We start from the raw sequence: 22,439 nt of genomic DNA on the forward strand, positions 1-22,439 counted from the left end.
TTTAATGTTTTCAGTAATCATATTAGTGATGATATCAATAATTCTGATACTGCTGTGTATGTAAATATGAGATAAAACAAAGGAGTTGTTTGAGAATATCAATTCTTGAGAATATCATCTCCTATGTTCTCAAGAACCAGTACACTCAACTGATTGCACCATCCAGGCACCCCAAAAACCTGCAGATATTAAAAAGAGTTTTTAAGGGGCACCTGAGTGGCTCAGGTGGTTAAGCATCCGACTCTTGGTTTTGGCTCAGGTCACATGATCACAGGGTTGTCGCATGGGGCTCCATGCTCAGCTGGGAGTCTGCCTGAGATTCTTTCTCTTCCCTCCCCTCTGCCCTTCTCCACACTCACTAAAATAAACTCTTTTAAAAGGTCCAAAAAATTTTTAATTGGCAAGGCTACACTATAGTATCTAGAAATATACATTTATGAAAAAAAACCCTCTTAAACACAAGGAAGCAATTACTATAGAAGTCAGAAGAATGGCTACTAACGGGAGTACAGAAGTAATTGTGACTCAGATGGAGCAACGGAGGGGCTCTGGCAGGGTGAGCATGGTTCTACACCCTGAGTGGTACCATTTTAACAGTTTATTAAGCTACACATTTGCTACATGTGTTCTTTTCTGTTTGACTTCATAATAAAAATTCATTTTACAATTAAAATTTTATTAAATGACAATAAAAACAAAAGTAATGAAAATACTAACCAAAAGAAAGCTGGTATAGCTCTGTACCCACACTTCTGGATTCAAATTGTGGATTCTGCTACACAGCCAGAAAAGTACTAATGATCTGTGCCTTGACCTCATTATCATGAGGATAGTAGAAGTACTTAGCTCATAGGGTTGTTACGGAGATTAGGAGTTAATATAGAAAGAAAATAGAACAGTGCCTGGCTCATAGCAGGAGAGAGTTGGCGATTACAGTTGGTGCCAGCTATGTAAGTCAATATAGTTATTTAATTTCTCTAGGCTTCAGTTTCTTTACCGGAGTTTAAAATATCTACCTGATAGGATTATCAGATCAGAAGGAAATACATATACCATATATCTATTACAGTATTCAGTAAATAATAAGTCTTTTCCATGGTCTCCCAACATCCAGAGAGTTATAGGCCACATTAGACATACCTCAGTCATAGCACATTCCTCTTGCACTTTTCACCTGGTCATTCAGGTTGATCTCAATGAAATGATCACACAGTGAGTCTCACGTCCGAAACTGGATCTTCATCTAGATTTCAAAAAGAGAAAGAAAATTTTAAAATGTTCAACCTCCTACTAAGAATGGTCTTGTGTTATTCCCAGAGCAGGCATCTATGGTACCAATAACCATTAAACTGAAGTAGGAAACAACTAGAATAACCGCTGATGGACTTCCAAGGCTCATCGCCATGTGTCTTTTCCCTTCTCGTCTTTCCTCTCCCTGCTTTGTTACGGTATTTAGCTGGGAGTCCAAATCTATCATCGCCTATCATCAATCCTGACTTCTGGCTACAAAGGTAGGATATGCTTGTTTGCAAGGGTACTAAAATGAAGCACTCTCAGCCTGCAAAGGCAGGAAGAAAAACTATCTCAACTCCACCTACGACCAAGTCTTCCTTTTCAGAGGTCCATGCTGTGAAATTAATGTGCTGATAGTGTGCACCAGCCTTTCCCCCAACTATAAACTGTGACAGGACACGGACGGGGGAACTTGAGTCACAGGTAGAGACCAAATGCTTCCCAAGGCCAAAACAGAAGCTTTATCGGTTTAATCAGTGCCATAACACACCTAAAGCGAGATTATGAGAATAGGGGTTGCAGGATAAAAGTTGGTTTGTACATGGCATCAAAAGCCAGATGCAGAGAAGCAAACCTGGCACTGTCCAGGTTTCCAAGAGTCCTCTGAGGGTAACTTACCCTTCATAGGTCTGAAGCCCCAGGAACAAGCACCATCCGATAAAATGTAATTATTTTTCACCACTTTTGGGGGGCAACGCTGGAAATAATAAACCATGGCCTAGGGGATCCCTGGTGGCTCAGCGGTTTGGCCCCTGCCTTCGGCCCAGGGTGTGATCCTGGAATCCCGGGATCAAGTCCCACATCGGGCTCCCTGCATGGAGCCTGCTTCTTCCTCTGCCTGTGTCTCTGCCTCTCTCTCACACATCTCTGTGTTTCTCATGAATGAATAAATAAAAATCTTTAAAAAAAAAAAAAAAAAACATGGCCTATAACAGATTTTTTTCTCCATCGAGTTACATCAAAATCTGTAATTAGCTATCTGAAAAGCATATATCTCACATTACTGCAATAAGTGGAACATGCAATGCTTTCAAAGTCTCTGCTCTCTAATAAATAACAAAAGTTCTACCCCAAAGACATGCCAGCATGCTGCTCGATTTTCTTAAGGGAAAGTGAACCTACAGCAAATAAGGAAATGGGAGTTAGGATTGGATGTCATTTCCACCAGATCATTCTGCCCCAGGGGAGGGTACACAAAGGACCAGAACAGGCCTCTCCCCCTTTGAGGCAGAAGCTGTTGGACAAACCCCACCCCCCGCTTCCCACCTCCCAGTCAGCCCACCTGTTCCTCAAGCTGTGGCTGTGGGGAGGCCGGGGTCTACTTGACAATACAGAAAGCAAAAACAGACTCACGCAGAGGACTGGAATCAATAGGGGTGACACCTGCACAGTGTTTACTATCATTATGGTGAGAAAATAAGTGGTGGGAGAAACCCTTTCTGTGAGGTCTCTAGGTTCCCGATCTCAGCCTTGTGACATTTCCACCTCACCGATTTTCTTCACAGAATCGATTTAGAGGGACGCCTGGGCGGCTCAGCGGTTGAGCGACTGCCTTTGGCTCAGGGTGTGATTCCGGAGACCCGCGATCGAGTCCCGCATCGGGCTTCCTGCCTGGAGCCTGCTTCTCCCTCTGCCTGCCTGTGTGTGTGTCTCTCATGAATAAATAAAATCTTAAAAAAAAAAAAAAAAAAAAGAATCCATTTGGACTCCGCAGCAAGTCAGCGGTCCTCCGAACCTGGAATGAGCCTAATGAACCGTTGAAAAAGGCTACTCGTCTGCTCGCTCGCGTATCCATCCCCCTTTTTCACCCGAGTCTTCTCCGGCCAAGCAACCGTCTCAAACACCTTGACGCTCTGCAGACGGAGGAATCGCCTAGGACACAGCCGCCGGGGATCATTCTGAGCCTTTACACTTTAACCTTCTCGACCACCGCGTAAGGCGAGAATTACCAGCGGCAGGCCACCAAGGAAGAAACGGGGGCGCCGAGACGTGAAGGCCCGGGGAGCGAGCCAGGACTCGAACCAGGTTTGCCAGGGACACCGCGACCCTTACCCTGAGATTGTCTTAACTGGCCTCCTCGCCGGGCGCCCGGATAAGGGTCGGTCTGCCCGTCCCCGGGACCAGGCGAGGCCGCTGCCCAGGACAGCCCCACTCACCTTCCTCAGCCGCGGCCTCCCCTCAGCAGCGCGCCCGGCCCGGCCCCTCTCAGCCCCTCCTGGCCCCGCCTCCGCGACCGTTACGAGCCGTGGGAGTCTGGCCAATCCAGATGGAGCGCGGCGACAGGGCCCGCCTCCGAACGCGGGAGCGGCGAACTCCCGCCGCCGGGGGGCGGGGCGGGGGCGGGGCCTAGAGCGGCTCCGCGCCCGGTTGGCTCCGCTCCTGGGGGCGGGGCTTACACGCGCGTAGACGGGAGCGCGCGGCGCGGCGCTTAGGTCTGCGCCTGCGCGCTGCCGTTTGCACGTGCTACAAGCCCGCGCCTTCTGGTTGCTGTCCGCAGCCGCCTGGGAACTCCTTTGCCTGGAAGTCCGCAGCAAGTTTTTTTTTTTTTTTTTCAATGACACAACAGGTTTATTGGTTATTGTACACAAATGAATGTGAGCAACTTCCAAGTATTCCTTATAATCCAAGTATTCCTTATAAAAAGGGCTCAGTGCCTTCTTTCACTTAAGAAAGTATACCAAACTGGGGCACCTGGCTGGCTTCATCAGTAGAGAATGCAACTCTTGAGGGTTTTAAGTTCAATCCCCACACTGGGTGTGGAACCTAGATAAAAAAATATATATATATATACCAACTCCAGGAAAATAAAGGGGAATCAAACTTCAAGTATGTGAGGCCATTGGTGCAAGTGAGGCGCGGGCAATGTGGCCACCGTACACTGCCTTCCAGGCACACACTCAAGCCGCGACTGTGAGCCCTTGCTACCAGGCTTAGTCAGCCTGTTCTCTAGGTTCCAGACCCGGCTGAGCACGCAGCACCCGGCATCTGCAGGACCCCAGCCTTTAGTTTGTTGGTGACATTTTACCCTTCCGCTCAGCATTTTCAAATCTCCACGACGTTCCAGGCTCCATAGGAGGCTCCAGAAATTCAGAGGTGGCTGGCTGGAGACGCTCAAAGTCTAATTAGGGAGATGAGTATATGCTCTGAAATTAAGATACAGTGTGATAGGCATAATCAGAGAAGTTTGCACGGGGCGCAGGAGGGAAAGAGAAGAATTACCTAACTGGATCACTTTCGTTTTCCTAGACCCGTTAAGTCTCGTCCCTGGCTGCGTAGTAGAATCACCACGGGAGTTGTGAAAACTTGGTGCTCAGTACCCCGACTACTGAAATCAGAAGCGCCAGGGTAGGACTCAGGTGTCAACAGTTTGTTAATAATATCTCTCCTCCCCTCCGTCCCCTACCTCTCCCAGGTGATTCCAAGGTGCAGCCAAGCTTAAGAACTAGAGGAAGTAAACCTAGAGGAATACTTGAATGATTCTGAATGGTAGGAATTCCCCAGCGATATAGAGAGGAAAGATATTTAGAGAAAACGTCATGTGCAAATTAAGTAATTTCAAAGCACACTTTTATAATGCCTACATTACAAGTGCTCAGTAAACATTATTATTATTTTGTGTCATTAAACCTGGGCCCCTTTGGTAGAGCTCATATCTGCCCTTCCCTAACACCTAACTCCCAAAACCGTTACAAATTTAAAGGTTTTTGCTGTGGGCATCCTGATGAAACTGAGTAATATGTTGCATCCCTAGAAAGGCAGACTAGGAAGGCCTTAGGTATGTGCTAAGCAGCTGGGACTTTATCCAGGGGGTGTTGGGAAACCATAGACAAGTTTTCAAACGAGGTAATAAAATAGAAAGGTTTTTCTATTTGGGTGTCTTCAAGCCTAATTTTCATGCATCTTGAAAATATAGATAAAAACTATAATAAAAAAATAGTAATAAAAAATAAAAATAAAAATAAAATAAAAACAGCTCTACCTTGTACAAATACAATCACTGTTTTTTTTCCCCACAAAAAGAAATCACCTCAATATTTATTTCTAAGCTTAATAAATTCAGGACCTACAAATAGGGTCCCTGCCCATCATTCTCAAAAACTCATAGAGGGTTAAGCGATCCAAAAATTCCTAGCAGAACATATAACTTCGCTCACACTTAAAGGGAAGGCCTGGACTATCAGCCCACTATCGTCGTTGCATCTTGCAGCCACATGGTGTCGCTGTTTGATGACCTGTATTTTCCAGGTCTGTGGCGGAGCAGGTCCCACGCATCAGGGCATCAATCATGATGTGTCTAGCAAGAAGTCTCAGGGTTCTAGCTTTTAGAGTACAATATTTTCCGACCTATATTCGGCCTTCTTCCAGGCCTTCTTGCAGTGAGGGGCACTGTGAGTTTGCCCCATGCAAACATGTTCTCAACTCTGCTCCCAATTCTTTCCTTACCTGGCTCTTCACACTAGCAGTGGTTAGTAGTTAAATAGAGTTTCACTTTTTTTAAAGATTTTTTTTAGTTATTTATTCATGAGAGACAGAGAGAGAGAGAGGCAGAGACACAGGCAGAGGGAGAAGCAGGCTCCACGCAGGAAGCCTGACGTGGGACTCGATCTGAAGACTCCAGGATCACACCCTGGGCTAAAGGTGGTGATAAACCTCTGAGCCATCCCAGCAGCCCCAGATTTTCATTTTCAATCTTCGAAACACAGAGTCCAGCTGCTTGCCTTTTCCAAGACAATAGTATAACTTGCCCACTCTTCTAACTGTAGCTGCCCTAATTGAGCCAGGAGGTCAAATAACACGGGTCAGTCAGGATCATTTTGGCTGCAGATAATAGAAAACCTGATTCAAACGGTCTTCTTAAGCAATAAGGAAGTTTATCTCACATAACAGAAACTCCACAAGCAAAACAGACGTTAAGGTTGGTGAACACAATGGTTCAACAAGTTATTGAGGACCCAGTTGCTATTAGTCTCTCTGCTGTCCTGTAAACATGGGAGGTTCAACACTAAAGTGATTTTTTAGAGTGTGTGGGTAGTTTAGTTGGTTAATCATCTGCCTTCACCTCAGGTCATGATCCCGGGGTCCTGGGATGGAGCCCCACATCAGGCTCCCTGCTCAGCGGGGAGCCTGCTTCTCCCTCTCCTTCCTGCTCCTGCTCTCTCTCATTATCTCTGTCTCTCTCTCTCTCAAATAAATAAAATCTTTAGAAAAAAATAAAGTGATTTTCCAGATGTCTACCAGGAACAATCAGGACCACATACTTTCTTTTCCATCTAAAATCTTTCCTTTGGGCTTTTTCTTTTTTTTTTTTTTTTTTTTTTGAGCCAATTAGGTCACACGGGCACATATTCTGTCTCCCAATCAGTAACTGCCTAGCAAATGTGAAGAAGACTTAGCTTGGATTCCAGGAGGAAAAAGGGGTTACCATAACTGCAATAGGCAATGGGGCAGGTGCTCCTTGAGTCACATAAGTTGCAAGGTGAAGGTATGGCTACTTGAGTAAAACTGGAGTCCTGTAAGGACCAAGAGGACAATGGATGCTAGATGTATGATCACCAGTATTCTTTACAGTTTTCAAAACACAAGGCTGATTACGCTCTATTTCCTCATCATCACTCCTGGATTTTGTGTGTCAAGTGGAGGAAGTTCTATAGCATTGTCCTTCAAAGGAATTTCCCTGTATAAACCATCAAAGCCTTGTCAACACTTTAAGATTTAATTTTTAAGTAATCTCTACGCTCAACATGGGGCTCAAATTCACAACCTCAAGATGAAGAGCTGCATGATCCACCGACCGAGCCAGCCACACACCCTGATCTCAAGTTTTCTTTGTGTCTTCAATAATCCACCAGGATGCTAATGGTTCTAAACACTCACTTAACATTCACTTACAAAAATGTATTAAGCACCTGTTATATACCAGGGATTAAACTAGATGCTGTATTTATAGGGGTGAGTAAACCAGATGTGTTTCTTGCCCTCATGGTGCTTACAGACTAGTTGGGAAGAGAAATATTAAAAAATCCCACACATAAGCATTAATTATGATAAGTGCTATGAAGAGAAGGAAGAGAACAAAGATATGTGGAGGAGCCTCTCTAAGGAAGTGACATTTAAGCTGAGATCCAAAGCCTGTCTTCATTTCAGTTTACTGCTTTCCCCTGTGCTTTGTCTTCCTAGTATAAATTATAGGCTTCATTAGCAATTAAAACAGATCTTTTCATTTCTAAACTTCTAAACTGATTCTCAAATTTTCTCCAAGGCATAGACGTATCAAATTTCTCCCCATAACAAGGAGTATGCCAAATATGAATGGCATTTGGTGAAGTCTTGAAAAGTCTCCAATTCACAAGTCTTTTGGATTTAGAGTTTTTAATTAATCCTTAATTATACTAATACATTTGTTCCTGCCTCTTCTATGAGAACTTGAACTATGGGGACATGGATCTTACCTTACTTTTTTCAGGACCTATATTGTCCCTGACACATAGCAGGTGCTCAATATAGTGTGGAGTGGCACTGCTAAATTTTAAATATAAAAATATTTTGACAGGGGCATTCACCTTTAGTAGCCATCTGCCAGTATGAAAGACCACAAGTAAATAGCTCAAACAGATTAATAACAAATGCTCAAGAATCAGTACAGATTGGGGCACCTGGGTGGCTCAGTGGTTGAGCATCTGTCTTTGGCTCAGGTAGTGATCCTGGGGTCCTGGGATCAAGTCCTGTATCAGGCTCCTTGCAGGGAGCCTGTCTCTCTTTTTCTCTCATGAATAAATAAATAAAATATTTTTTAAAAAGAATCAGTACAGATTAACAATAGTTATATTAGTTGAACCTTTAAAATGTGTCAAGCTCTGGGTTACACACTTATGTTTTCTAACTTCTTGACTCTTCACAATAACCTTGACATGAGTACTCTTATTATCTTCATTCTACAAATTATCAAATTAGAAAATAGAAGTTAGGGACGCCTGGGTGGCTCAGTCGTTGAGCATGCAATGCCCTGCCTTCAGCTCAGGGTGTGGTCCCAGAGTCTAGGGATTAAGTCCTGCTTTGGGCTCCCTCTGGGAAGCCTGCTTCTCCCTCTGCCTATGTCTCTGTCTCTCTCTAGGTCTCTCATGAATGAATGAATGAATGAACGAATAAATAAATAAATAAATAAATAAATAGTTTTTAAAAATTGACACCAAAAAAAAAAAAAAATGGACACCTAGGTGGCTCAGTCAGTCAAGGTCTACCTTTGGCTCTTTCATGATCTTAGGGTCCTGGAATAGAGCCCCATGGAGGCTCTCCACTCAGCAGGGAGTCTGCTTCTCCTCCTTCTCCCTCTCCCTATATGCTCTCTCTCACTCTCTCTCTCAAAAATAAATTAAAAATCTTTAAAAAAAAAAAAAAAAGACTTGTTAAGATCACACAGCTAGTATGTAGCAGAGCCAGGATATGAAATCAGCACTCAGGCTTGAAAACCTATTTCATTAATCGCTTGACCATATCACTTCTCCTGATGGGCATCTGCTCTACCATAAGATTGGTGTATGCACTTATTCCAATTTGCGTATATTTCATCTGTCTATTCGTCATCTACTGATGCATAGCAAACTATCCCTAAACATAGCCACTTAAAACAAACATTTAATATCTTGACAAACATTTAATATCTTGTCTATGGGTCAGGAATACAGGAGTGGCTTAGCTGGATGGTCTAGACAGAATCTTTCATGAGGCTGCCATCAGCTTGTTGCCCACGGTTAATCTAATGGATTTACTTCTAAACTCACTCATGTGGTTATTGGCAGGGCTCAGTTTGTTCCTTAGCAAGCAGGCCTCTCCACAGGCTACCTGAGTATCCCCACAACATGACAGCTTCCCAAAAGGGAGTGATCCAAGAGAATGTGTGAGTACCTAAGACAGAAACAAAGTTTTTTTTTTTTTTTTTTTAAGATTTTATTTATTTATTTGAGAGAGAGTAAGAGAGACTTCATGAGCAGGGGGAGAGGGAGAGGGAAAGAGAGAGGGAGACTCCTCTCTGAGCAGGGAGCCCAACATGGGGCTCAATCCCAGGACCCTGAGATCATGACCTGAGCTGAAGGCAGATGCTTAATGAACTGAACCATTCAGGCACCCCCAGAAGTCTTTTTTATTTTTTTTTTTATTTTTTTTTTTATTTTTTTCAGAAGTCTTTTTTATAACCTAATCCAGGCAGTCACATATCATCACTTCTGCTCTATGCTATTAACCACACAGACCAACTATGGTAAAATGCAATAGAGGACTACAAAAGGATATGAGTACCAGGAAGTGGGGCCCTTGGGAGCCATTCTGGAGGCAACTTGTCACAAACTATTTGCTCATTTCTTGTGAATGCCTCCTCCACTAGGATGTAAATTTCACAAGGGGGGAAAACCTTCAGTGCTGTTCATTGTTATATTCTCCCCACAGCGCTTGCCACAGGACAGACTGTCAATGAATACTGAATAAATGTAATGATGATGATGATTCAAATTCCAAGGAATGAGCTCCCTACAACAATCCTGTTTTACTCTCACACAGATTTCCAGTTGCCATTCAAATAATTATTTACCTATTTATTTAAGATTTTTATTTATTTTATCTTATTTTAAAGATTTTATTGATTTATTCATGAGAGACACAGAAAGAGAGAGAGACACAGAGACACAGGCAGAGGAAGAAGCAGGCTCAACATGGGGAGCCCGACGTGGGACTCGATTCCAGGACCCCAGGACCACGCCCTGGGCCAAAGGCAGGTGCTAAACCACTGAGCCACCCAGGGATCCCCCTTAAGATTTTATTTTTAAGTAATCTCTACACCCAACATGAGGCTAAAACTCAAACCCCTGAGATCAAAAGTTGCATGCTCCACCAATTGAGTGAGACAGGTATGTCTCAACTACCTTTTTGTTTCATTTTTTAAAAATATTTTATTTATTTATTAGAGAGAGAGAAAGAAAGAGAACGAATGCATGCGTGCACAAGCAGGGGCAACGGCAGAGGGAGAGGGAGAAGCAGGTTCCCCACGGAGCAGGAAGCCTGATGCAGGGCTCAATGGAGGGCTTGATCCCAGGATCCCGGGATCATGATGTGATCCCAAGGCAGATGATTAACTAACTGAGACACCCAGGTGTCCCTCAAACAATTTTTTAAAGCAGGACTCTATCATGCCGAAGAACATTTACTCATTTACATCTTTTTTTTTTTTTTGCTTTAAAACAAAACATAATTTTTATTTTAGTGCTGGTTTTCCAGGAAGCAAAATCTCAAAGGAGATTAAAAAAATTTTTTGAGCCAAACCCAAAGCTACGAGGGGTACAAATTTAGAGAAGGGTGTTACCTGTAAGTAAATGCTTACTCAGCCCAATCAGGAGTGCTGGCAGAGCCAGGAGCAGGTTGAGAGAACTGAGTCCAAGATTCTTGCATTCAATAGGATTCTGGAAGCATGTTAAAGTGGTTCCAGGTCAATGACTCTCCCTAGCTCCGAGATACAATTATCTCAAAATAAAATTTTTTAAAAATCACCAATAGGGGCAGCCCGGGTGGCTCAGCGGTTTAGTGCTGCCTTCAGCCCAAGGTGTGATCCTGGAGACCCCGGATGGAGTTCCACATCAGGCTCCCTGCATGGAGCCTGCTTCTCCCTCTGCTTGTGTCTCTGCCTCTCTCTCTCTCTCTCTCTCTCTCTCTCACTGTGTGTCTCGTGAATAAATAAATAAAATCTTAAAAAAAAAATCACCAACAGACCAGGGCACCTGGATAGGTCAGTCAGTTAAGCAGCTGGCTCTTGATTTCAGCTCAGGTCATGATTTTGGGGTCCTGGGATTGATCCCCACATGGGGCTCCATGCTCAGTGGGGAGTCTGCTTTAGGATTCTCTCTCCCTCTCCCTATGTCACTCCCCCCACTCATGTTCTTTCTCTTTCTCTAAAATAAGTCAATCTTTTTTAAAAAATCACCATAGACCTACATTAAAAGAAGTTCTAAGTATGTACTTGAGAAAGAAAAGTGATCAAAGAAGGCAAGTCTGAGATGCAACGATTGTTGAGAAAAAAATGATAACCATGTAGATAAGTCTACACAATCATTGTATAATTCAGTATAATGATCATGAAGGCAAATGTGTGTGCTTAAAAAAAGGACAGACTCAAATAAAACTTGATTGCAAGGTGAAAGGGGAGTCAATGACTTCCAAACCAGTAGAAAGAATAAGTGAAATACAAGAACAAAAATTCAGGCTACTTTTAAGAATGGAAGAAAGGAGAACAAAAAGCAGAGCAAAGGTGGGACAGATAGAAAGCAAAGGTAAAACAGTAGAGACAAGCTAAATACACTACCAATAATAAATTGACAGTTTATAATTCAAAGTGCGATAGTTCAAAACTCCTTTCTTATTATTTTTTAAATGATTTTATATTCCCTCTACCCATTTCTCCCCCTCAACCTCTAATGACCACCGATCTGTTCACTGAGTTTGTTTTTGGTTTTGTTTTTGGATTCCCGGCCTGTAAGAGCCATATACAATATTTGTCATTCTCTATCTGACTTATTTCACTTAGAATAGTGTCCTTCAGGTCCATCCATGTTGTCACAAATGGCAGAATTTCCTTCTTTTTTATGGCCAAATAATAGTATTCGTGTGTGTGTGTGTGTGTGTGTGTGAGAGAGAGAGAGAGAGAGAGAGAGAGAGAGAGAGAGAAATATCCAGAAGTGGAATTGCTGGATCATATGGTGGTGCTATTTTTATTTTTTTTAGAGGGATAGGGAGGGGGAGAGAGAAAGAATCTTAAGCAGGTTCCACATCCAGCTCAGAGCCCAACTCAAGGCTCTATCTCACAATCCTGATATCATAACCTGAGTCGAAATCAGGAGTCGGACACTTAACCAACTGAATCACCCAGGCACCCCTATTTTTATTTTTGAGGAACTTCCACACTATTTCCCACAGTAGCTGCACCAAATTATATCCTACCAACAGTGCATAAGTGTTCCCTTTTTTCCTTACCCTTGCCAACACTTGTTATTTCTTAGCGATAATAGCCATTCTAACAGGCTTGAGTTATTCATATATATACTTTCTACATAACTATAGAACATGGACTCAGAAGGAAGCACCAAATTCATGTTCATATTGGCTTGGGGTAAGAGAAGCAAGTAATGGTGTTGGATTTGCAAATCCAATAGGGTTTTATCTGCAATGTTTTTTTCCATTGAAAATTTTCAATGAGCCAGTATTTAATGATGGTCAGTCAATTCTAAGTCACAGGAATATGGTTATTATCTTCTATACTTTCCTATGCTTTTTACATTTCTCTAAATAAACATGATACTGGGATCCCTGGGTGGCGCAGCGGTTCGGTGCCTGCCTTTGGCCCAGGGCGCGATCCTGGAGATCCGGGATCGAATCCCACGTCGGGCTCCCAGTGCATGGAGCCTGCTTCTCCCTCTGCCTGTGTCTCTGCCTCTCTCTCTCTCTCTGTGGTGTGACTATCATAAATAAATAAAAATTAAAAAAAAAAAATTTAAAAAAAAAAAAAAAAATAAACATGATACAAACTTTTCCCAATTTTTACCAAATCTTAACCAATTGGAACATGTGTCTGTACTGCCTTCCTTTGGCTCTTTGCTCTAATTAAGGGTGTATCTACAAACCCCACTCTCCACATGACTCAAACCAAAGCTGATATTCTCCTGATATTGTCAAGCTTTTCTTGTTTCAAGTTCTACAAAATCACCTTATTTCACTCCTCCACTTTCTGTCTTTGTGTAGGTAGAGCCACAGCCACCTTGGGCTGAGGGGGAAGATGCCTAAGGAGCAGCAGCCTGGTGAGCAGCGGGAGACTGTGGGTACTGGCATTGGTTCTGACACACAATCCTCGGAGGCCATAATTCTGGGCCCTGGGCTTCTTTCTAAAGCACCAGTGCCTCTCCCTTTAAACATACCGCTGGTAGTCAAGCTGGACCAATACTGGAAGGGCATGTGGAAAATTTTAGTCTTGTTCGTATCAGACTAAGTAACTTTTCCCTTTTATTTTGATCTCCATTCATGTTGTTTAAAAAGTAAGTTCAGAAAACCAGTCAATGGGCAGCCCGGGTGGCGTAGCGGTTTGGCGCCGCCTGCAGCCTGGGGTGTGATCCTGGAGACCCGGGATCGAGTCCCACGTCGGGCTCCCTGCATGGAGCCTGCTTCTCCCTCTGCCTGTGTCTCTGCCTCTCTCTCTGTGTCTATGAATAAATAAATAAAATCTTTAAGAAAAAAAAAAGAGGGATCCCTGGGTGGCGCAGCGGTTTAGCGCCTGCCTTTGGCCCAGGGCGCGATCCTGGAGACCCGGGATCGAATCCCACGTCAGGCTCCCGGTGCATGGAGCCTGCTTCTCCCTCTGCCTCTCTCTCTCTCTCTCTCTCTCTCTGTGACTATCATAAATAAATAAAAATTAAAAAAAAAATTTAAAAAAAAAAAGAAAAAAAAAGAAAACCAGTCAATGCATTAACAATTCCCTTTTCAAAAGGAGGCCAAATGAAAGCACAGAGAATGGTGAATGAAAACATTTTTAGCTGCTCTCTTAAAATATATCACTGATGGCCTAGCTGGCTTAGTCGGTAGAGTATGTGACTCTTGATCTCAGCGCTGGAAGTTTGAGCCCCACATTGGGCATAGAGATTATTTAAAAATAAAATCTTAAAAAGTTAGTCAATCAATCACTGATGTCAATGGGCAAATTGGTGAGAGATAGTTTGAGGTAAGAACAATCTAGGTACTTCCTGGGAAACAAGGAAATAATCTGAGTGTGAGGATACAGTCAAAAGCATGGGGCACCTTGCTGGCTCTGTCAGTAGAACATGTAACTCTTGATCTCTTGGTTGTGAGTTTGAGCCCCATGTGGGGCATAGAGATTACTTTGAGAATAAAAAAAAAAAAAAAAAAAAAAAAAAGTCAAGTCAAAAGCAGGATTAGCTTGAATGAATACATTTTATACTTAAGTTCAATACCTTTCATGGTATTTTCTTGAGACTTAGTGTCCATAACAATTCTGTCTGATAACAAGTAACTATCGCTACCTTCAGTGTCCTGGGCCCTGGGAATGAGTAGGTGGAAAATGTAGTCAAAAAATGGCATGTTCCTGGCATCTCAGAAATTATACCAGGTATCTCAGAAATTCCAAGTATTATACTCAAAGAGAAAATAGTGGCATAGTATAAGCCAGTTGAGGAATCAGATTGCACTGCCTATTTGTGGTGCAGATTTGAATGCACCTCTTGAATGTACTCTGTGGGCCCTGGGCAGAGGAGCTTCCCAGGCCTCTAAGGAAAGGCTTAGAGTTTTTTTCAAGCACAATTAACACTTTTGTAATAATAGGCCCCGTTAACATGAACTTTTTGAATCCCACAGGCCTGGCTCCATATGCTGGCCCTGCAATTTGCAATTTCCTTTTAAATTCATGAGAGAGAGGCAAAGACATAGGCAGAGGGGGAAGCAGGCTCTCTGAGGGGAACCCAATGCAGGACTTGATCCCAGGACCCCAGGTTCACACTCTGAGCTGAAGGCAGATAGATGCTCAACCACTGAGCCACCCAGGCATCACTGGCCCTGCAACTTCTGAAGGCTTTGGGTCCCTCTGTAATATAAATACTGGGCTGTTGTGAAAAGTACAGGCAATAATATATAAGGACATAGCAAGCATCCAATAAATTACACCTTATTGGTCTTATAAAGGATACCCAGATTTCTAAGTTTTTACAAGAAAATATGATCCTTCATTAGTATCCCCAACCAGGGTTTCCTGGTCCTAGCCCAACAACTAAGGATTGTTTTTTAGAAGAACTAAGGACTAGGAAAAAGGAATTAGGGACATGTCTTCAACTAGCCTGCCTGGTCCCATCGCTAGAAATTCCCACTTTGAAGCCTTTTACCTTCCCCCCTGCAAGTCATTCTTTCAATAATTATTTATTGAAAACTCTGTTAAGACACCCGTTTAGAAGAAAATACAAATATGAAAAGTCTTTGTCTTGGAGGAGCTTTCAGTACAGGGTAGCAAACAAGAAATCAGTGCTCACTAAACAGAATCCTTAGAACATAATTTGCTTAAGAATTCAGTCATCATTGGGGTGCCTGGGTGGCTCAGTGGTTGAGCATCCGGCTTTGGCTCAGGTGGTAATCTCAGAATTTCCCAACCAAGTCCCACACCGGGCTCCCTGCAGGGTCCCTGTTTCTCCCTGTGCCTATGTTTCTGCCTCTGTGTCTCTCATGAAAAAAATAAATAAAATCCTAAGAAAAAAAAAAAGAGAATTCAGTCATTATTTTATAGACTGATTAACCTAATTAATAGATTGTCCCTTCTAGTCTCTATCCCCCTTCTCTCACATACTTGTTCAGCATCTAGAAACCGCCTTGACTCTAGCAACCTCAAAGATGAAACAATTCTTTACACAGACCTCAAGCTGGGATAAGAAATTACACAATGAGGCCTGGATCACAGGTTCTGGCTCCCAAATCTTCTGGGCCTTCAGAGCCCCTCCAGAATCCCTTCAAACGTCTGTGTATTGTCACCTGGTACACACTTCACAGGGACCACTCGCTGCCCCCCTCAAATGGCCCTGCTCAACAACCTTCTTCCCTGTCTGCTGGTGGCAGGGAAAATCAGAAGGCACCTAAAACCTACCCAGGCCTTCTTTACATTCATTCTTCTTTATTTTTTTTAAGATTTTATTTTTTTTAAGGTTTTATTTATTTATTTATGAGAGACACACACAGAGAGAGGCAGAGACACAGGCAGAGGGAGAAGCAGGATCCCTGCAGGGAGCCCTATGCGAGACTCGATCCCAGGACCCCGGGATCATGCCCTGAGCCGAAGGCAGACCTCAACCTGTGAGCCACCCAGGCGTCCCTACATGCATCCGTTAAACAAGTATTTATCAGAGCCTACTCTGAGCCTGCGCTGTGCAGGTGTGGGAGGTACAAGAGCGAGAGCCAAGCGCCACAACCCCTGCCATCAAGAACCTCCAGTCCCCTATGAAGTTGCACGATAAGCAAAATCTACAGAAATAATTGCACACTCCGACATGGGCTAAGAAGTCCAAGTGCTGCAAGTCTTCAGGGCCAGGATACTTTTCCTTAAAAAAAAAAAAAAAGATATCTAAGAGCGAGCTCGACCACACAGACAAGGGTGACTAGGGGCCGAGGCAGGGAGGCGTGCCCAGCAGGGGGAAGGGCCTCTGCAGGGCCCCGGGGACCGGGAACGCCGCTCTCACGGAGAAGCTGCACGGCCCGATACCCGCCCTAAGGCGCTGCTGGGTCTTTACAGAAACAACCAGAACCCGTGAAGGAGATTTCAAGGGGCGCATGCCCTTCTCGGGGTCACCGGCCCGGTGGCTTCGGAGCGGACGCACGGTCAGTTTTCGCGCCGGGTTCCCGCGGCGTCCGGCCCCGCGCCCGCTACGGCGCCGCACCGGGGATGGCGAGACGCGGCCGCGGCCCCAAGGTTTCGGGCGGGCGGGGGTCGAGGCAGGGCCCGGCTGGCGCTGCCCGCGGGGGCGGGGGCGGGGGCGCCCAAGCGCCGCAGAGTCGGCGCTCGCTCGGGGCGGCGGCCGAGCTCTCAGCCTCGGAGCAGGAGGCGCCCGGGGCTCGGCGGAAGCGGCGCGGCCCGCGGCCTCCCGCGGCGCCCGGCGGCCCAGGTGCGCCCCGCGGCCCCCAGAAGCCCCTGCGCGCGGCCCCGGGCGCCCCCGCTGCACGCAGCGCGGCGGCGGCCGCCATCTCCGGCGGCGGCGGGCGGTGCCGCGCGGACCCCGAGCCCCGGAGGGTGAGGCGGCGGGCAGGGCGGGGGCTCGCGGGCGTCAGCGGGGGCCGGCCGAGCCGGGGGCGGGGGCGGGGGCGGGGGCGGCCGCGGGTCGCCCCATCCTGGTCAGGCCCAGCATCTTAGCGTAATGAACAGCCTTGCAGCCCCTCCCCCCGGACGCGGAGCCGGCCGTCTCTTGCGCAGCCCAGATCCCGCGTGCGGGGACTTCGGCCTCTTCGCGGAGAGCGCGTCGCGCGCAGCTCCTGTGTGTCCCTCCGCGTCCTCCCCCTGTTGGCCGCGCGGGACCGCGCTCGTGTGTGCGGCCTTGACCGCAGCGTCCAGGCCGGCCCGGCGCAGGCTGGGCGTGCAGGGTCTTGGGGGACGGCCCCGTGATCTACTTCTTGGGCTCCTCCCCCCTGCTGGTGATGGCGCAGGTGGTTTGCAGTTTGCAGCCAGTACAAAAGGCAGTTCGTTGAGCACTGTTACGTCTAGTGTGTTGAGCATGATTATTTGTTTAGAGTGGATCTCTCATAAGGCTTGTGGTTTATGCGGATGCAAAAATGCTCCTCGGAAAAGTTATGGTTTTTTTTGTTTTTTTGTTTTTGATATTTTACTTACTTATTCAGGAGAGACACAGAAAGAGGCAGAGACGCAGGCAGAGGGAGAAGCAGGCTCCATCCAGGAAGCCTGATGTGGGACTCGATTCTGGGTCTCCAGGATCACGCCCTGGGCCGAAGGCAGGCGCTAAACCCCTGAGCCACCCGGGCTGCCCAAGTTATCAGTTCTTATACCTCCGGTGGCGTTTGGGGGACATCTGGCTCCTGGAGCTTCCTGACTCACTTTGCTGGAGGTCCCAAGGCTTCACATGGGTCTGGGCGTACAGTGTCAACACCTGTTTGTTGAAGAGTGACCTCCTTTGTGATTGGCCTTACCTAGAGCTGTTGCTGAAAAGGGAACTATGAATATCTTAATAATTTTTTAAAATTTTTAAAAAAAGATTTTACTCATTTATTCATGAGAGACACAGAGAGAAAGAGAGAGAGGCAGGGACACAGGCAGAGGGAGAAGCAGGCTCCATGCAGTGAGCCCGACATGGGACTCGATCCCAGGTCTCCAGGATCATACCCTGGGCTGAAGGCAGGTGCTTAACCCCAGAGCCACCCGGGCTGCCCTTAATGGTTGTCTTACTCTGAAACATGATCGTTCGATTGCTAGCGAATAGATTTTAAAAGATTATGCTGATGCCTAGACACTCAAAAAGCTTTCTTTGAAGGCATGTAAAGAGTTTCGAGTGACATCAGCTCATCAGTGAAAATAAATGGAATTTGTTTTTCCACCCTGACTTTCATTTACATTTTTTAATTTTTAAAATTTATTTTATTATTATTGTTTTTAAGTAGGTTCCATGCCCAGCATGGAGCCCCAAAGCAGGGCTTGGACTCACCACCCTGTGGACTAACCACTCTGTGATTCAGGCCTGAGCTGAGGGATCCCTGGGTGGTGCAGCGGTTTGGCCCAGGGCGCGATCCTGGGGACCTGTCGGGCTCCCAGTGCATGGAGCCTGCTTCTCTCTCTGCCTATGTCTCTGCCTCTCTCTCACTGTGTGCCTATCATAAAAAAAAAAAAAAAAAAAAAAAAAAAAAAAAAGACCTGAGCTGAGATCAAGAGTCGGATGCTTAACCAACTGAGCCACCAAGATGCTCCTTCATTTACATTTTTTTAATTTTGTGCTAAAAGAGAGGGAATTTTCTTTGTAATGATCATTTTTCAGTTTGGTTGCATGATTCTGGAAATTAAGTATATTGTTTAAGGATTTAAGAATGACAAGTTTTGGGATCCCTGGGTGGCGCAGCGGTTTGGCGCCTGCCTTTGGCCCAGGGCGCGATCCTGGAGACCCGGGATCGAATCCCACGTCGGGCTCCCGGTGCATGGAGCCTGCTTCTCCCTCTGCCTGTGTCTCTGCCTCTCTCTCTCTCTGTGTGTGACTATCATAAATAAATAAAAATTAAAAAAAAAAGAATGACAAGTTTTAAACAAAAGTCTCCTCTGGCCTTCCCACCCATTGGGTAGGGCTAGGATCCTTTCTCTGTGGACCCTTTCTGTCCCTTACTGCTTCTCTTTACAAGGACACTCCCATGGCTACGTGGTAATCCTTTGTTTTTTTCTAGAGCTCTTCACTTTGAGCTTAGTGTCCAGCTCAGTGCCTGGCACATAAGTGACTGATAACTATTAGCATGGTGAATGAATTTAGAGTATGACATGTGTTTATTAATCCAATTTGTAACTTAGAGATGTGTGACATATTTCTCATTTTTTAATTGAGTAAGGCAGATATTGGGGACAAGGACAGTTGTGATCATCTTTTGGTTATAGATATAGTCACATTCCAAAAAACACTACCAGCAGGGCACCTAGGTCTTTCCTTTTTTTAAAAATAAAAACTTTGTTGAGGTATAATTCACATACCTCATACAATTCACCCATTTAAAGTGTACAATTCAATGTCTTTGTATATTGCAATATTAACTTTTTTAAGTTGTGGTAAAATACATATGACATAAAATTTGCCATTTTAACCATCGTTAAAATGTATAATTCCGTGGGATTAAGGACATCCACAGCTTTGTGCAGCCACTATTTCCAAAACTTTTCAGCACTTTAGATAGATACTCCATAAATAGATGAATGCCTGTAGTTTAGGGAAATTTTTCAAGAAATAAATGTAATCTTGATTTCTAATTTCCTTTCTAATTTGTTGTGTTGTCTTTTATACTTTCATATGAAAAGTTATAATAATTAAGATGGTACCATGCCTTATTGTAGTGCGATAATAATGAAGTTCCTTATGATGGAAAACTGGGCAGTTTTTTTCAAGTTTGAATGCTGGATTACTGAAGTTTCTAGGGTCTCTAAAAGTTACAAAGCAAAATTTGAATGAAATCCCTAAGACCACTCTGATTTGCAAAGGATGGCTTATCCAAATTTTTATATCATGCTATTTGGCTTCTTCTATTGCTGTGTATTCTCTTTGCTTTTATAGTTGCAGGATACCCTCCACTTTCATAGGAGATACCCTAGGGCTTCTTAAGACTAGAAAAATTCACAAATTTATAAGGTGCTCCCAAAACAGAGGGATTTATTTTAGGTGCAAAATATTTGAATCTTTAATTTTTGTTCTGAAATTACTATGTTTTCCTTGCCTGCTGGATTGCTTTTCTCAATGTTAATCTCTTTTGCATCTTTTAAATACGCTTCTGGCTGTTTTCAGCTAAAGAAGTTTGGCAATCTCCCATTTTTAACAAGGAGAGGAGCGCCCTTGGGCATCTAAAGGGAGAGGGCTAGACCAGAGTAGGTCTTGGCAGCAAAAAATAGTTGAACCTATTTTTCAGTAGTTTTGGCAGCTGTTAATCTCAAATCTCCAAATGTGGAGGGTTTCCTATGCATGTGTGAACATATGTGTGCTTCAGATTTTAGTAAAATCTAATTAGTATTACAGCCCAGTTAATTCTGAGGTAATTGCATGGGAGTACTGGGCTTTAGTTCTGACTCAGGCCCCACTAGTGACCTGAGCAAACCACATAACTTTTGTGAATTCATTGTTGGCACTAGTAAATTAAATGGGCTTGAGTAAGTAGGTAAATTAAGTTTGCTGTTGGAAAGCAAACTAGCATATCCTTGGCTGCTTTCTGCAAACTTGTCATTTCTTTGAAGGTATCTAAAATTTTTTTTTAATTTTTAATTTTTTTTAATTAAATAGGCTCTATCCCCAACATGGGGGTTGAACTCACGACCCCGAGACCAAGAGTCACATACTCTACCAACTAAGCCAGCCAGGTGCCCCTAAAATATTTTTTTAAATTACATATTCCACCTTAATATATATCCTTCTAAAATTTAATATTAAGATTGCATTTTAAATTTGTTACCATCCTGTAACATAGATGCTTCCTGAAGATGCGTACTGTTTATCCAGGAGTTTTATGTATTCCCTGACTCATTGCCTCATACCCTTGGGGCTTCTTATACCTCAATTTGAGAAGCACGAGACCCAGAGGACCTCTAGGTCTCTTGCAGCTCTGATATGGTATCATATTTGAAATTAGTTAAACTAGAGTTTATGCTCTGGTTTTAGGAAATTATAAATTTTTAACAGGGAAAATATGATTAGCCAATTTGCATGACTTTATTTCTTTTCCTGAAACCTGGAGATTGCAATTCTATTGTATGTAAAAGCTGTTTCATCAGAAACTCCATGCAATTTGAGAAATGGATTGCAAACTTAGAAAAAAACTCTTTGCAGATGTTATCTTTGTTGCTCTCAATCTTTCTTTGCTGCAATTCTGCTTTTTTCTTTCCTGGCTGCTAATTGGATTAAAGACTATTTTGCCAACCATGGCATCTGGAGATGACAGTCCTATCTTTGAAGATGATGAAAGGTAAATGTCTTGCATGGCAAAAAAAAAAAAAAAAAACAAAACAAAACTAGCTTTTGAAACTTTCAAAATTGTTTTAATCACTCAGGAGTGATTTATCCAGGCTACTTTGTTAAGGACACATTTTGTAAAGTTGCAGAATGCATGGTTTTGCTTTTCTGTGATTTAAACACCTTTTAAGTGGCTCCTAACGTAACACATCTTTTCCCATAGGGCCTGGATGTAAGATCTCCAAATCTGCCTTAGCACAAAGTTTTCGGCAATCACTTCAAAATAATATAACATTCACTTACCATTTCTGATTTAGAGTACACAAAGGACATTAGAGTGAATAAAAAGTAAGATGTAGTTTAAGAGAGCAGGCTTAAAACATATTTCATACAGATATTACATTATAAAATATATGGCATTCTTAACAGGGCATGATATGATAAATATATATTTTATATTAAAATATTAATATAAATATGTATTTAAATTGTGCTAGAAACTTATGACAAAACAATCCTTTATTTTTTATAAGATTATTATAGTAAAGATAAGAATGATCATTTTCCATATATTTTTATCTTTTTAATTATAGGACATTAATTCTATGACTTCTCTTTTTCGCAGTATAATAAATTAGAACCTTTTTTGTTAAAATGAATCCTAACTGGTTTAAGTATGAAAGGTTTGGGGAGTTTTCTTGTTTTGGAGTGAGTGGATCTGAAAAAGAAAAACCAGAATTAAATACTGTGCTTTTTAAAATGGGGATAACGGGGAGAAGCAGAGACTTTTTACTGACCTTTCTAAGCATTATTCTGTAGCCCAGCTTAGAATACTATCCTAGATAAAGTGATAGGTTCTTAATCCTATTAATATTAAGGTGACTTTGTTTGGAATTATCCGACTATATACCTGTTTATAGTAGTTGTATCTTAAAGGAAGAGTGC

The 22,439-nt window shown here is 43.6% G+C and overlaps 2 protein-coding genes across 25 annotated transcripts in view; one reads left to right on the top strand and one right to left on the bottom strand.

Annotated features, from left to right (window-relative positions):
• Positions 1-3,602, bottom strand: part of CEP70 (centrosomal protein 70) — a 120,373-nt gene extending 116,771 nt beyond the window's left edge. For 10 of the 12 annotated variants that reach the window (XR_007405134.1, XR_003137339.3, XM_035704801.2 and 7 more), the window contains exons 1-2: positions 3,450-3,602; positions 1,141-1,243 (exon numbers count right to left, since the gene is read on the bottom strand). The gene's annotated coding sequence lies outside the window, so the exon portion shown is untranslated. Of the gene's footprint in view, positions 1-1,140; positions 1,244-3,345 lie in introns of all 12 variants that reach the window. The other 2 variants (XM_049099729.1, XM_049099731.1) reach the window with 1 other exon arrangement.
• Positions 3,603-16,479: 12,877 nt separating this feature from the next.
• Positions 16,480-22,439, top strand: part of FAIM (Fas apoptotic inhibitory molecule) — a 118,611-nt gene continuing 112,651 nt past the window's right edge. For 3 of the 13 annotated variants that reach the window (XM_035704809.2, XM_025448904.3, XM_025448905.3), the window contains exons 1-2: positions 16,483-16,686; positions 21,449-21,507. In XM_035704809.2, coding sequence (XP_035560702.2) covers positions 16,639-16,686; positions 21,449-21,507 — 107 coding nt within the window. In that variant the 5' untranslated portion in view covers positions 16,483-16,638. Of the gene's footprint in view, positions 16,687-16,968; positions 17,096-21,448; positions 21,508-22,439 lie in introns of those variants that run through there. The other 10 variants (XM_049099737.1, XM_025448901.3, XM_049099735.1 and 7 more) reach the window with 8 other exon arrangements.

This window comes from Canis lupus, chromosome 23 (genome assembly GCF_003254725.2).
Source record: "Canis lupus dingo isolate Sandy chromosome 23, ASM325472v2, whole genome shotgun sequence".
Lineage (NCBI taxonomy): Eukaryota > Metazoa > Chordata > Mammalia > Carnivora > Canidae > Canis > Canis lupus.